The sequence below is a fragment of the Rhincodon typus genome, chromosome 12 (assembly GCF_021869965.1).
Source record: "Rhincodon typus isolate 14 chromosome 12, sRhiTyp1.1, whole genome shotgun sequence".
NCBI lineage: Eukaryota > Metazoa > Chordata > Chondrichthyes > Orectolobiformes > Rhincodontidae > Rhincodon > Rhincodon typus.
Genome location: NC_063343.1, coordinates 15,529,177 through 15,543,869, shown reverse-complemented (window position 1 = coordinate 15,543,869; position 14,693 = coordinate 15,529,177). Strand labels below are relative to the sequence as shown.

The 14,693-nt window shown below is 45.0% G+C and overlaps 2 protein-coding genes across 3 annotated transcripts in view; one reads left to right on the top strand and one right to left on the bottom strand.

Moving 5' to 3' along the window:
* Nucleotides 1-3,719, top strand: part of ssbp1 (single-stranded DNA binding protein 1) — a 48,873-nt gene extending 45,154 nt beyond the window's left edge. For both annotated transcript variants that reach the window (XM_048603652.1, XM_048603654.1), the window contains one exon: nt 3,526-3,719. In XM_048603652.1, the coding sequence (XP_048459609.1) occupies nt 3,526-3,620 (95 nt within the window). In that variant the 3' untranslated portion in view covers nt 3,621-3,719. The remainder of the gene's footprint in view (nt 1-3,525) is intronic.
* Nucleotides 3,720-3,874: 155 nt separating this feature from the next.
* Nucleotides 3,875-14,693, bottom strand: part of LOC109937490 (soluble guanylate cyclase 88E-like) — a 116,899-nt gene continuing 106,080 nt past the window's right edge. Inside the window, exon 18 of the mRNA XM_048603942.1 lies at nt 3,875-4,065. Coding sequence (XP_048459899.1) covers nt 3,907-4,065 — 159 coding nt within the window. The 3' untranslated portion in view covers nt 3,875-3,906. The remainder of the gene's footprint in view (nt 4,066-14,693) is intronic.

Sequence of the window (14,693 nt, the reverse complement as noted above, 5' to 3'; positions counted from 1 at the left end):
AACGTCAATTTGCAGCCGAATATTCCAGAGGAACAGTGGTCCAGTGTACTCAGGAACAGCAGATATAGTGTTGTGTGAAACCAACTTGGTAGTTCCTTTTGCAATTTTAAAATACCTCACCTGTTCTTTCCTTTCTTACGCAAATATCATCAGCCACCCCAAACTCTTTTCCGGTGGGTACAACAATTTCTGACATCCCAGACAGCTCAGTTCAGTGTATGTATTGTTGGATAACATAACAGGGATGAGGGACAGCCCCTGTCCAGTGCTGAGACAAACTTAGTGTGTAGAAATCTTCAGGAAAATGTAGATTAAGCAGTACTGGCAAAGACCAGCGGCTTCTGAGCTAATAAAGCTGTAGTGAAATGGAAACCCTAAGTCAAACTGGAGGACCAAGAGGTTGGACTGCCCTCAAGTCCAGTGCGTATTCGCTTCCAGAGATGTACCAGGAGGCGTCTGGGAAAAGTGTCCTGCAGTCAGCATCACAGTGACGCAGCCTGTATCAGGGTAAAGCAGTTCAGGAAAACTGTTCTGCCATCACCATCACAGAGAAACTATCCAGGAAGAGTGTCCTGCAGTCAGCATCATGGTGAAGCAGTCCAGGAAGAGTGTTTTGGAGTTACTATCATAATGAAGCAGTCCAGGAAGGAACAAATCTGGGCCAGTGGTAGATGTGGCAAAGGGAAATCATTTTGATGATGGTACTGTAATTCATAAACATTTCAGGTAGTTATCGAGAAGGACAAAGATTGTTTGGAAATAAAGACCTTATGGAAGGCTGACTTTAATATGATAAATTATGATCTGGCCAAAGTGGACTGACAACAGCTACTTGCAGGAAAATCCAAATCAGAGCAATGGTAATCATTCACAAAGGGTAATAGCCTACGTAGACTTCAGCAAGGCTTTTGGTAAGATCCCGCATGGGAGATTGTTAGCAAAGGTAAGACCCGTGACATCCAAGGAAATTTTGGCAAATTGTATCCACAGTTGGCTTGGGGCAGGAAGGTGATGGTTGAGGGGTGTTTTTCCTGCTGGAAGTCTGTGTCCAATAGGATCCAACGAGTATCAGTGTTGGGGCCTTTGCTGTTTGCAGTTGACACAAATGATCTAGATTTGAATGCAGCAGGGTTGATCGGTAAATTTGCAGATGATACAAAAAGTTGGTGGGGTGGTAAATAGTGAGGAGGATAGTTTTCAACTAAAAGACGATATAGATGGACTGATCAGTGGCAAATGGAATTCAGTCCAGATAAATGTGAGGTGATGATCTTGGGCAGGATAAACAAAGCAAGGGAATCCATGATGAATGGTAGGACGCTGGAAAGCATTGAGGATCAGAGAGACCTTGGTGTGCATGTATGTTGGTCCCTTAAGTTATCAAGACGGGTGGATAAGATAGTTAAGAAGGCATATGGGATACTTGCCTTTGAATTTAAGAGCAAGGGTTTAGGCTGGAACTGTATAAAATATTGGTTATGCCACAGCTAGAGTACTGTGTGCAGTTCTGGAATCCACATTATAGGAAGGATGTGATAGCACTGGAGAGGATGTGGACGCAATTTACCAGGATGTTGCCTGGGCTGAAGAGTTTCAGTCATGAAGACAAATTGGACAGACTAGAGTTGTTTTCCTTACAGCAGAGGAGATTGACAGAGGACATGATTGAGATATATAAAATTATGAAGAGAATAGATAGGGTAAATAGGAAGAAATATTTTCCCTTGATAGAGGGATCAATGACCAGGAGGCATACAATTAAGGTAATGGCCAGAAGGTTTAGAGGAGATGTGAGGAAAAAACTACTTCACACAAGGGATAGTGGGAATCTGGAACTCACTGCCTGTAAAGGTGATACAGGCAGAAACTCTCAAACCATTTAAGAAGTATTTAGATGTGCACTTTCAATGCCAAGGCACATAAGACCAAGTGCTGGAAAATGGGATTAGAATTGCTTTTGACAAGCACAAATGCAATGGGATGAATGGCCATTACCTGTGATGTACATCTCTCTGACTCTATGACTAGTGAGAGTAGGGCCAACATATTCCCATAAAGGTGAAGGGTAGAACCAAGAGGTCCAGAGAACCATATATATTAAGGGATGTACAGGATTAGATGAGGGGAAGAAAAAGGAAATTTATGGTAGATACGCAAGGCTGAAAACAACAGAACTCTACAGGAGTATAGCAAGTCCAAAGGGTTACTTACAAAAATAATTAGGAGACCAAAGAGGTGACATGAAAAAAAAATTCCCAAATAACATTAAGGAAAATCCAAAGGTGTTTTCAATGTATATCAGGGGCAAGGGAATAATTGGAGATAGAGTAAGGTCATTGTGAGACCAGTGGAGGAGGTATTAATGGATTTTGCAGATTTGAAAGTGGATCAATCCCCAGACCCAGATGAGATGTAGACCAGGCTGCAGTGGAAGGCAATGGAGGAGATTACGGGGACCCAGACATTAATTTACACATTTATGCTAGGGAAACTGTTGAAAAAGTCTGTGGGACAGCATTAATCTCCACTTGGAGAGGCACGGATTAAACAAAAGTAGCATGGCCTTATCAGAGAGCGATCATGTCTGACAGGTTTGGCAGAATTTTTCAAGGAGGTGACTAGATGTGTGGATGAGGGTAGTGCACTAGATGTCGTCTGCATGGACTTCAGTAAGACCTTTGACAAAAGTGTCACATGGTAAACTGGTCGAAAAGGTCAGAGCACATGGGAGCCACAGCAATTTGTCAAATTGGAACCAAAATTAGCTGAGTGGCAACAGCAGAGAGTAATGGTCAAAGGGTGTTTATGTGACTGGAAGCCTCTGTTCAGAGATGTACCACAGGTTCAGTGTTGGGTCCTTTGCTGTTTGTTGTGTACATTAGTGATTTGGCCTTGAATATAGGAGGTACAATCAGTAAGTTTGCAGGTGACACAAAAATTGGTGGTATGGCCCAACAAATCCACACCGACCCTCAGAGCATCCCACCCAGACCTGTCCCCCTTTAACCCACCTAATCTACACATCCCTCAACACTATGGGTAATTTTCCATGGCCAATCCACCTAGCCTACACATTTTTGGACTGTGGGAGAAAACCAGAACACCCAAAGGAAACCCGCACAGACACAATGTGCAAACTCCACACAGACAGTCACCCGAGGGTGGAATTGAACCCAGGTCTTTGGTATTGTGAGGCAGCAGTGCTAACCACTGAGCCACTGAGCCACCATGCCACCCCTTGTAAGGATGTTGTAAGGGAATGCAGTGAGTTGACAGTTTCCATGACCCTGTTTTTTTTTGAAAAACTGCTGGATTTGTACAAATTCCTGCCTCCCTTAAGGTCCTGTATATTTATATATACAGCTTCTAACACACTCAAATGCATTATCCTGCGAGACCAGCCAATGACTTTGGTCATTGGTTTCTGAAGTAAATCTGGGCATAGTGCAAATTGTTCAGTAAATGGTTTCCAATGGCAGAATCCCATCTAATAGTGAAACATTAACTCTTTTTTTCTCTCCATAGATGTTGCCCGATCTTCTGAATGTTTGCAGCAGTCCCTGTTTTCAAATCAGGAAGTTAGTAGGTATCAGGCAAGAGCTCCTTGTTTTCAGATTTAGCAAGGAAGAAATCAAAGAAGGAGATGAAGACTGCGCCTCATTCTGATTGTTGACCACTATTCTATTAACACAATAAATAACACATCTTTTCAATAGTGATTCTAGGTGTGAAATGGAAGAGCATGAAAATTTGGGCACATCAGGGATCTCCAGCATGTCAATCAAAGAGTAGTTGTTTAATTCATCCTCAAATTTACCACACACCAAACAGCATTTTATCTAAGATATGTTGTTCAATCAATGACGGTGAAAGAAAGAAGGTTCCATCTTGAAATATTGTGAGGGTTTAGAGGAGTTGGCAGACTGGTGTCCTGGGTATTGTACCATTCTGAGAGGTGGATAAGGGAGCCACACATGGGTCCAGTTTTGCATCAGAGTGGGTATCTTCCTGTTGATGGGTCAGAGCCTCTGGATCATTTTCCACAAAAGACTCTTTGTAATGGTTCTGCAAAATACAAAACACCTTTATTACACAACTAACATCAAGGATTCACATTGCACCTAACAGGCAGATGTGGTCAACCTTAACCCAGATCCTCAACACCGAAGCACAACTATAAATACTGAACCAAATTAATCAATAACAGAGCCAATAACAGTTAACCAGATAAACTTGGTTCTCTATGGTTCCTGGTTTGGATGGCTTTGTGAGGGTCCTTTCAATTTCCAATCATTTCTTCATTGACATCTCAATTATTCACTTTCTCCTTCAGTCACCTGTCGCTCAGTGATCTGATTCCTCTGGCTCTGATAGTGCATGTTTTCTCAACTGAACCACAGATCAAGCAGCATTAACATTACCGGGAACACTGCCTATCATTCATTCTCCCCACTGCCCTTCACTGATCCTGCCCACTGCCTGTCCCTGCCTACTGCCCGTCCCTGACTCTGCCCACCCTACATCCCTGCCCACGCTGCCAGGAGACTGTCCAAAGAAAAGGACCAGCCTATGTCCACAGACTCAGAACAGGAGGTCAGCCAGCTTGCTATCATAGAATGCATTCCCTGATTGGGGCTTTTAATTTGGTCCAATCAGGGAGCCCTGGCTGACATATAAAAAGGATGAGTTTCACAGATGAGGTAGTACTTGGCTATTGGTGCATGGAACCAATGCTGTTAATTGAGGTCAAGAGCGTGGGCAATCTATTCCTGCTGCTGCCTTGGAGTACTGGAGCCTCTAGCCTTTCCTTTTACTGCCTGAAGGGACTGAAACCTGATACTAACTAAGGACTGGAGTCTAGAGTCTGAAGTTCCGACTCTCTTAACATTTTAATCAAAGACTCAAAGGTCCCTGCAGAGGATCCTCCTGCTGTCGACCCTGGGGGAGTGGGGTCGAGGCAAATATGTGTCCAACCAGTGAGCCCAGACCACCCTGACACTTGATGTGGGGGAGGGATGGGGACTGGAGGCAATGAACTGGAGGAGGACGGGACATCAGTCACGAGCACCATGGAATGAGATGAGGTGGTGTGAGATGTGCTCATGGCTGGTGTCCCCCTGATCCCCATGGAGGAGCTCTAGGATGTTTTATGAGCAATGCTTGGTCACCATGACAATGTCCGCTTGGTGTTGAACCAGTGGGATTCCTACCACTTCTGCTCCTGTCTGCCCTATAGCGCTTAACAGCCCTGGGAGTGGACAGAAATATAAAGCAGTGATGCCAAGGCTTCCTCTGTAGCGTCCTCAGGAGGAGCTGTGGATAAATGTCCCTCCTCCACTCAATAAATCATTAACTGGTGACTCGAGACAACAGTGTTCATCCACAGCCAGTCTCAACAGCAGCAGAGAGGTTAAGAGCAGTTTTCACATCCTTTTGCTCTTTGCAAAGAGCATCCCACAAGAAATCCACCCCATTTCAGGAGATGAAACTATGTGGCTCCTGAAGTGGTAGGAAAATATCTACATGAGTCACTTAGTCTCCAATTCTGGCAGGATGGCTATGTTGGTAGCCCCATTTTTTTCAGCCAGAGATCTTGAGGGTGACGGAGCATGCTGGCCATATGCTCCAGCTCACAATTCGATTCGGAACCATGGTACTTCACTTCGTGTTTCAGACGGCACCCAGGCAGACAAGCTTCTTTGAGGAATTGTCTGCTCTCTTCAGCTCCAATGATGAGGGAAATGTCATTTTTCTTGGGAGATTTCAATTACAACCTCAAGACAGGGGGACTGTGGCGATGCTTGGACAAGCTCAGCATGGTGGAGAAGTTGAGGGCCTTGATCAGATCCTTTGGCTTTGTAGATGTCTGGTGGAATCTCTATGCTGACTCCATTGTCTTCACCTTTGAGAGGCCTGGGGTCAGAACATCTAGAATTGACCACCTTTACATTTCCAGGTTGTACACCTCCTGTGTTCTGACTAATTTCCTGCAGCAGGTTCAGTTCTCAGATCACCACCTGGTGTGGGTGAAGCTCACCCTGTTCTGCGCCAGAATCAATACAGCACACTGGCACTTTTAAGAACCTGCTGCTGGAGAAAAGGTGGTTCAGAGAATCATTCCATCACTTCAGGGCTAGCTGGAGAAGCAAATGCAGGGTTCTCCCCTCCTTGAGGCTTTGGTGGGACGTGGGCAATACTCTCATCTGGTGGAAATCAGGATCAGGCAGTTGGAGAAGGAGGTGCTCAACTTAGAGTCACATCTGAGTCAGTCCAATGAGGACCTGGTCCTGCGGGAGGCATGTGGTGAAGAAGACCATGCTCCAAGACTTGCATCTCACTGGGTCCAGTGGTGCCTACATGAGATCACAGGCCTGGTTCTTCTGTGATCCGGACCATATCTCCCTCTTCTTCTACTCACTGGAAAAAAGGCATGGGGTCCACTAGCGGTTTCTTGTGCTGTGTGCTGATGACAGATCCCTCATCTCGATCTGGAGGGCATCAGGGCCCAAGTCTGGTGCTTCTTTTGGCTCTGTTCTCTCCAGATTGGACCAGCGAGGAAGCTCCCAAGGTTCTGTGGGAGGACCTGTCATGAGTCAGTGCGGAGGGTTCTGCAAGGCTTGTTGCCTCTCTGACCCTGGAGGACCTGACTCACACCCTTGACCAGCTGTCCAGGAGCAAGTCGACAGGGCTGCTTGAGCTGACCATTGAGTTCTAGGGAATCTTGGGGGAAAGCTATGAGTAGATCCCAGAGAATGTGTAACAACTGAGGGACGTCCCTTTCTTGGTGCAAGTCCATCATCACTCTGTTGCCCAGGAAGGGAGATCTCCATTTGATGTACCAGGAATGATATGTCTACAGAGTCAGTTTGGGTTGAGGCCAGGAACAGGAAAGGAGCAGTCACTTTGTTGGGGGGTTCTTACAGGCCCCCTAATAGTTGCAGAGAAGTGGAGGAGCGGATTGGGAGGCAGATACTGGAAAGGTGCAGAAGTCACAGGGTTGTAGTCTTGGGTGACTTCAACTTTCTGAATATTGATTAGAAACTTTTTAGTTATAATAGTTCAGATGGAGCGGATTTTGTCCAGGGCGTTCAGGAAGGATTCCTGACACAGCATGTAGATAGACCAACACGAGAAGAGGCCACTTTGGAGTTGGTGCTTGGCAATGACCCTGGCCAAATGTTAGACCTGTTGGTAGGAGAGCATTTTGACGGTAGCGATCATAACTCTGTTACTTTTACAACAGTCATGGAAAAGCATAGGTACATACAGCAGGGTAAGGTTTATAATTGGGGGAAGGGTAATTATAATTCTGTTAGGCAACAACTGGGTAACATAAAATGGGAACAGATGCTGTCAGGGAAGAGCACTAAAGAAATGTGGAGATTGTTTAAAGAATGTATACTATGTGTGCTTGATATGTTTGTCCCTTGCAGGCAGGGAAGATGCAGTTGAGTGAGGGAACCTTGGTTCTCAAGAGAGGTCGAACGACTGGTTAAGTGGAAGAAGGATGCTTATATAAGGTTTAGGAAACAAGGATCGGAAAAGGCTCTAGAGGGATACAAGTTACCCAGGAAGGAACTGAGGAAAGGGCTTAGGAGAACGATAAGGGGGCATGAGAAAACCTTGGCAGATAGGATCAAGGAAAACTCCAAGGCTTTTTACATGTGCGTGAGGAATAAGAGAATGACCAGAGAAAGGGTACGGCCGATCAAGGATTGTAAAGGGAATTTGTGCACAGAGCCTAAAGAGATAGGAGAGGTCCTTAATGAATACTTTTCTTTGGTATTCACAAGTGAGATGGATCTAGATATAGGGGAGGACAGTGTGAAACAGGCTGGTAGGATAGAGGAGGTGAGTGCTAGTAAGGAAGATGTACTAGGAATTTTGAGGAACTTGAAGATAGGTAAGTCCCCCGGGCCTGATGGGATTTATCCAAGGATTCTATGGGAAGCAAGGGAAGAGATCGCAGGGCCTTTGGCGATGATCTTTTCATCTTCACTGTCTAAGAGATAGGATTTATGATCACTTGGATAGGCACAGTTTGAGTCGTGATAGTCAGCATGGATTTGTGAGGGGTAAATCATGCCTCACAAACCTTATTGAATTCTTTGAAGAGGTGACCAAACACGTGGATGAAGGTAGAGCAGTGGATGTGGTATACATGGATTTAAGTAAGGCATTTGATAAGGTTCCCCACGGCAGAAAGTAAGGAGACATAGGATAGGAGCAAATATGGCAGATTGGATTCAGAATTGGCTGATTCTTAGAAGACAAAGGGTGGTAGTGGACAGAAAATATTCGGCTTGGTGCTCAGTTACGAGTGGTGTACCACAAGGATCTGTTCTGTGTCCTCTTCTATTTGTAATTTTTGTAAATGATTTGGATGTAGGAGTGGAAGGGTGGATTAGTAAGTTCACGGACAATACAAAGGTGGGTCAAGTTGTGGATAGCGCAGAGGGCTGTTCTAGGTTACAAAGGGACATTGATATGGTGCAGAGCTGGGCTGAGAAGTGGCAGATGGAATTTAACCCTGAAAAGTGTGAGGTGATTCATTTTGGAAGGACAAATTTGAAAGCAGAATACAGGGTTAACGGAAAGATTCTTGGCAGTGTGGAGGAGCAGAGGGATCTTGGGATTCATGTCCACAGTTCCCTGAAAGCTGCCACCCAGGTGGATACAATTGTTAAGAAGGCGTATGGTGTGTTAGCTTTCATTAATAGAGGGATTGAGTTCAAGAGCCATGAAGTTGTGCTCCAACTATACAAAAGCCTGGTTCGGCCACATCTGGAGTATTATGTCCAGTTCTGGTCGCCTCCTTACAGGAAAGATGTGGAAGTGTTGGAAAAGGTGCAGAGGAGATTTACCAGGATGTTACCTGGAATGGAGGGAAGGTCTTACGAGGAAAGGTTGAGAGAGCTAGGGCTTTTCTCTTCTGAACGACAAATGATGAGAGGTGACTTGATAGAGGTATAGATAGAGTGGACAGGGAGAGACTTTTTCCTAGGGTGGAGGTAGCTATTATGAGGGGCATAGTTTTAAAGTGAGTGGAGGTAGATATAGCGGAGATGTCAGAGGTAGGTTCTTTACTCAGAGAGTGGTTGGGACGTGGAATGCATTGCCGGAGAGGGTAGTGAAGACGGTCTCATTAGGGGCATTTAAGCGGCTATTAGATAGGCATATGGATGATAGTATAAGGTAGGAGTGGAAGTTAGATAGTCCTTAGGATTAGAGTAAAAGTTCAGCAAAACATCGTGGGCCGAAGGGCCTGTACTGTGCTGTACTTTTCTATGTTCTATGTTCTATGTACCCTTGAACGGAGTGACTTGTTCAGTCGTATCAAAGGGCAGTCAAGAGTGATAGGGGCATGGAATGCATTGCCGGAGAGGGTAGTGGAGCCTGCCTCATTAGGGGCATTTAAGCGGCTCTTAGATAGGCATATGGATGATAGTATAAGGAAGGGTTGGAGGTTAGATAGACCTTAGATTTAGGGTAAAAAGTTTGGCACAACATTGTGGGCCAAAGGGCCTGTACTGTGCTGTACTGTTCTATGTTCTATGTTTGATGTTTTATATTCTATGTTCTATGTTGCTGGGTGTGGAAGGTTTAAGTTATAAAGAAAGGCTGGATAGGTTGGGACTTTTTTCACTACAGCATAGGAGGTTGAGAGGCAACCTTATAGAAGTTTATCAGATAATGAGTGGTATAGGTCAATTTAATGGTAGTTGTCTTTTCCCTTGGATGGGTCATTTTAAGACTAGGGGTCACATTTTTAAGGTGAGAGGAGAAAGATTTTAAAAAGACATGACGGACAATTGTTTTACACAGAGGGTGGTTCATATGCGGAATGAACTTCCAGAGGAAGTGGTGGATGCAGGTACAATTGCAACATTTAAAGGATAGTTGGATACGTACATGAATAGAAAAGGTTTGGAAGGAGATGGTCCAGGAGCAAGCAGGTGGTACTAGTTTAGTTTGGGATTATGATCGGCATGGACTGGTTGGATGGAAGGGTCAGTTTCCATGCTTTATGACTCTGTGACTCTATAACTGGCATCCTATCTCCCTCCTCAGCACTGACTACAAAATCTTCACCAGCGCACTTTCAACTCTCCTCGGCACCATGCTGGACCACATGATTCACCCAGACCAGACCTACGCCATCCCAGGCTGGACCATCTACAATAATGTCCACCTGGTCCAGAACATAATCGGTTATCTTCAGGCGGCTGGTCTGTTGAGCACCTTTCTCTCCCTTGATCAGGAAAAGGTATTTGACACAGTGGATCACAAGTATGTGCTCAAGATTTTGCAGGCTCTTGGGTTTGGGATGGACTTTGTCACCCAGATCTGACTTTGTACTTCGCCGTGGAGCGTCTGGTAGAGGTTAACATGTCCATGACGGTTCCCCTTGTGCTTCAGGAGGGAAATGCATCCGGGCTGCTCCCTGTCCAGTATATTATATTCTCTCTGAGTGAAACCATTACCGTACCTCTTGTGGCTGTTGACTCTGGCTGTGCATGGGCTGAGTCAGGGAGTTGTCCTTGTGGCATACACTGGTGATGTGCTCCGCATGTTATGGACCCGACTGACTTGCAGAGGATGTGCAAGTACTGGAGGTCTTCTCTGCAAGGATCAACAAGAATAAATGGTCAGAATTTCTGGTTGGTCCATGGCAGATGGTCCCCTGCTGAAGTCGTTCCAGTCCTTCTTGTGGAGTACAACTCACCACCTCTACATGGGAATCCATCTTTGCCCTGCTAAGGAATGCTGGACAGCAAATTGACATGAGTTGGAAACCATTCACCTAGGACTCTGGATGGGACTGCTCCGAGTGTTGTCTTACAGGGTGCCACTACTGGTCATAGACCATCTGGTAGCCACTATGTTGTGGTACTGGCTGGTCACTTTGGTGCCTTCCTCTGGCTTTGTCATGACCATCCAGCAAAGCTCTTGAGTTTTTCTAGGGCAAAAAGCAACACTGAATTGCTGCTGCAGTTCTGAGTCTCCTACTTGAGGAGGAGGATCAGTGTGCCACTGAACCCGGGTGACAACTTTCTGAGGAAGGGTCACCAGACATGAAAACATTAACTCTGATTTCTCTTCACAGATGCCGCCAGAGCTGCTATGCTTTTCTAGCAACTTCTGTTTTTGTTCCAGGTAGCAACTTTCCGCCGTTAGACCCTGCAGCAATATCTTTACATTGGGCCTCCTCCAAAGTCGTGTGCCCTTACGACATATTTCTTCCATCAGGCGTGTGGCCTCAATTACGACATGCAGTTCCTGCTTACAGAGTGTACCTCTGTACCCTCGGATCTTCTTTCAAGAACTGCCTGCCTTTTACTTTGACTTGATCACAGTCTGGAATATGGTTGGCTCATATAGGAGTGCTCCCCCTCTTATTTCCTTCTGTTTCCGAGCCGGACCTGCTATTGAATGGCCCTTCAGTAGCTGCTTGCTGCTCATTATTAACCCTCAAGTGGCTGATTTGGAGCTTTCTCCTTCGTATTGGTGAGGAGTTAGTCGTCTTCCACACTTAGTGCACAGTGCATTAAATCCTGCCCCATCTCTCTGTCTGTCTCTGTCTGTCTGTCTCTGATGGGGAAAATGCTGGAATCCATTATTAAAGATTTAATTGCAGAGCACTTGGAAAACAGGGAGGATGGGCAGAGTCAGCATAGATTTACAAAAAGGAAATCATGCTTTAAAAGCTTCTGGAATTTTCAGGGGATGTAACTAGTAGAGTTTATAAACAGGGGGTGGTCACTGGATGTGGTTTACTTGGATTTCCAGGAGGCTTTCGATAAAGGTTCAGAGAGATTAGCATGTAAAATTAATATGCATGGGATTCAGTATAGTGTACTGACATGGACAGAGAACTGGTTGGCCGATAGGAAATAGCAGGAATAAACAGGTCTGCTTCCAATTGGCAGATAGTAACCAGTGGACTACGGAGCTGGGACCCCAGCTATTCACAATCGATATTAATGATTTAGACGAGAGAACCTGACATAATGTCTCCAAGTTGGCACCCTCCCAACTTGGGGGAGGGTGATTTATGAGGAGCATGCAGAGATGCTTCAGTCAGGACTAGCCAATGTAAACACAGGAACCAAGGATCACATCCAAGGATTACCAAGTATGCCACTTAGGCCTGAGATGTGGAGAAATGTCTTTACCCAGAGGGTTGTGAGTCTGTGGAATTCATAAATAATAGATCATAGTATCCCTACAAGTCAAGAAGTCCACACCAACCCTCGGAGCATTCCACCCAGACACATTCCCCTATAACCCACCTAATCTACACATCCCTGAACACTACAGGCAATTTAGCACAGCCAATCCACCTAGCCTGTACACCTTTGAACTGTGGAAGGAAACCCATGCAGACACAAGGAGAATGTGCAAACTCCAGACAGACAGTCACCCGAGGCTGGAATTGAACCCAGGTCCCTGGGGCTGTGAGGTAGCAGTACTAACCACTGAGCCACCGTGCCGCCCAATTCTCTGCTATAGAAAGAGCTGAATGTTTTCAAGAAGGAGTTTGATATAGTTCTTAGGGCTAAAAGTATGGGAAGAAAAGCAGGAACAGGATATTAAGTTGGATGATCAGCGATGATCATATTGAAAAGCATAATAAACTGAATGGTTGAATGGCCTACTCCTGCTCTTATATTCTATTTTTATTTGTGTCTCACCAATCATCTCCACCTCCTTCATTCTGACAGTAAATTGAGATGTTCAGATCGTGAGGATTGGAGGGAGCATTGTTTGGAGCAGGGACACAACAATGATCCATGAGGGGAGCTGAATGTGTTAAAAGTGCTTTAATATCTTATTAGTAACAAGTGCAAGGACTTCATCGATTCCTTACATGGTTACTTAATCTTCCAATTCTGAAAGAGTCTACATGGCACAGAAGTAAACCATTTGAAATATTCAGCCTATCCTGGTATTTATATCCCACTTGACCCTCTCACCCTTCCTCATCTAATCATTAGTAAAGGCCTCAATTCCTTTCTCCCTCATATGTTTCGCCAGGCTCCCCAAAATCTGCATCAAAATGTTCAGTTTAACAGCTCCCTATGAGAGAGGTCTCTCTTGAATCATGTGGTTTTTATGTCAACACCTAAGAGTTTGGGTTTGAGGAGAAGGTCAAAGAGAAGGCAAGGACAAGTACTGTTTCCAGACTTGGGCTTTCTTTGAACCCTGTTTATGTCGTATGAATACAAATGCTGTTATATGTGGTAATTGTGATATTTCAGTCTCTGTGTTTATCTTTGCACGATTAAGAGATCATTCCCTGAACTCCATTGCTCTTTCGCCTTCTGTGTTGTCTATCTCCTCCCCACTGTGTTATTATGTGGGAAGCAGCTCCATGACATCATCACAAAGTGTCTCCACAATCCTAAAGCCCTGACGCAAGTTCTAATTTCTCAACAGGAGGCAGATCATTCAGCCCCTTTACCTGATCCAACTTCAATAATATCATAGCTGGTTGGATTGTAGACTGTGGCCTCAATTCCACTTTCATGCCATGCTGCAACCTGTGAAAATCACTGCAGTCCAAATGTATACCTCAGTGATGTTCTTATTCTGATGGCCTCCAGTTTGGCTCTTCCTCATCAATGCACACACTCTATGCTCTGGAACAGGGACCCCTCAACTTTCTCTTTTACACAGAGGAGACCAAAGGTGGTTCATCATGTCTGACAGATCTAACCTTACTTTTCTTTCTTTTCCTGAAAATTCTTTATGCACCCTCTCTAATTCCTCAATTTTAAAGCATAGTTTTATAATTTATAAACAGTTTCCAATATCATATTCCCAGTAATTGCAAAAATAAATTCCTTTAGTATTTTTACATTTCATAGAATCCCTACAGTGTGGAAGCAGGCCATTTGACCCATTGAGTCCATATCAGCCCTCCACAAAGCATCCCACCCAGACCCACCCCCTAGCTTATCCCTGCATTTCCCCACCCTAGACACTATGGGCAATTTAGCATGGCCAATCCACCTAACCTGCACATCTTTGGACCATGGGAAGAAACCAGAGTACCTGGAAGAAACTCATGCAAACACAGGTAGTCGCCCAAGGCTGGAATCAAACCTAGGGCCCTGGTGCTATGAGGCAGCAGTGCTAACCACTGAGCCACCATACATTACCTGTTCACCTCACAGTGACACTACTAAGATTTTCTGTATTTTGGTTTGTATTTTACTGTTTTGTTTTATGTCGCTTGATGGCTTAATTTCTAAGCTTCATTTAGCTTCTGAATTTTCTTTTTGTCTCCACTGCTGCTATCCATTTGTGTTCTCCCTCATACTGCTCTGATCAGACAATCTGATCAGCTACCTCTGATGGTTCTCTCCTTTCCACTAGCTCACAGGACAAAACTTCCTCTGGGTTGCCCTGTGCCCTTGTCCTAAACTCACATCTTTCCCCACTCTCTCTCCTATCTCCCTGTACCCTCTCCAAGCACAGCTCATCTTTTCCAAGAGACCCACCTCCTGATCCCTTGACCGTAATTCCACTGAACTGCTGATGGTCAACCTTCTGTGCCTCATTACACATCAGATCCAGAATAGCCTAATCCTTGGTTGGGTCCATAACATATTGTTCTCAGAAACTATCCTGAATACACTCTATGAATTCTTCCTCATGGCTTCCTGTGCCAACCTGACTACCCCCAT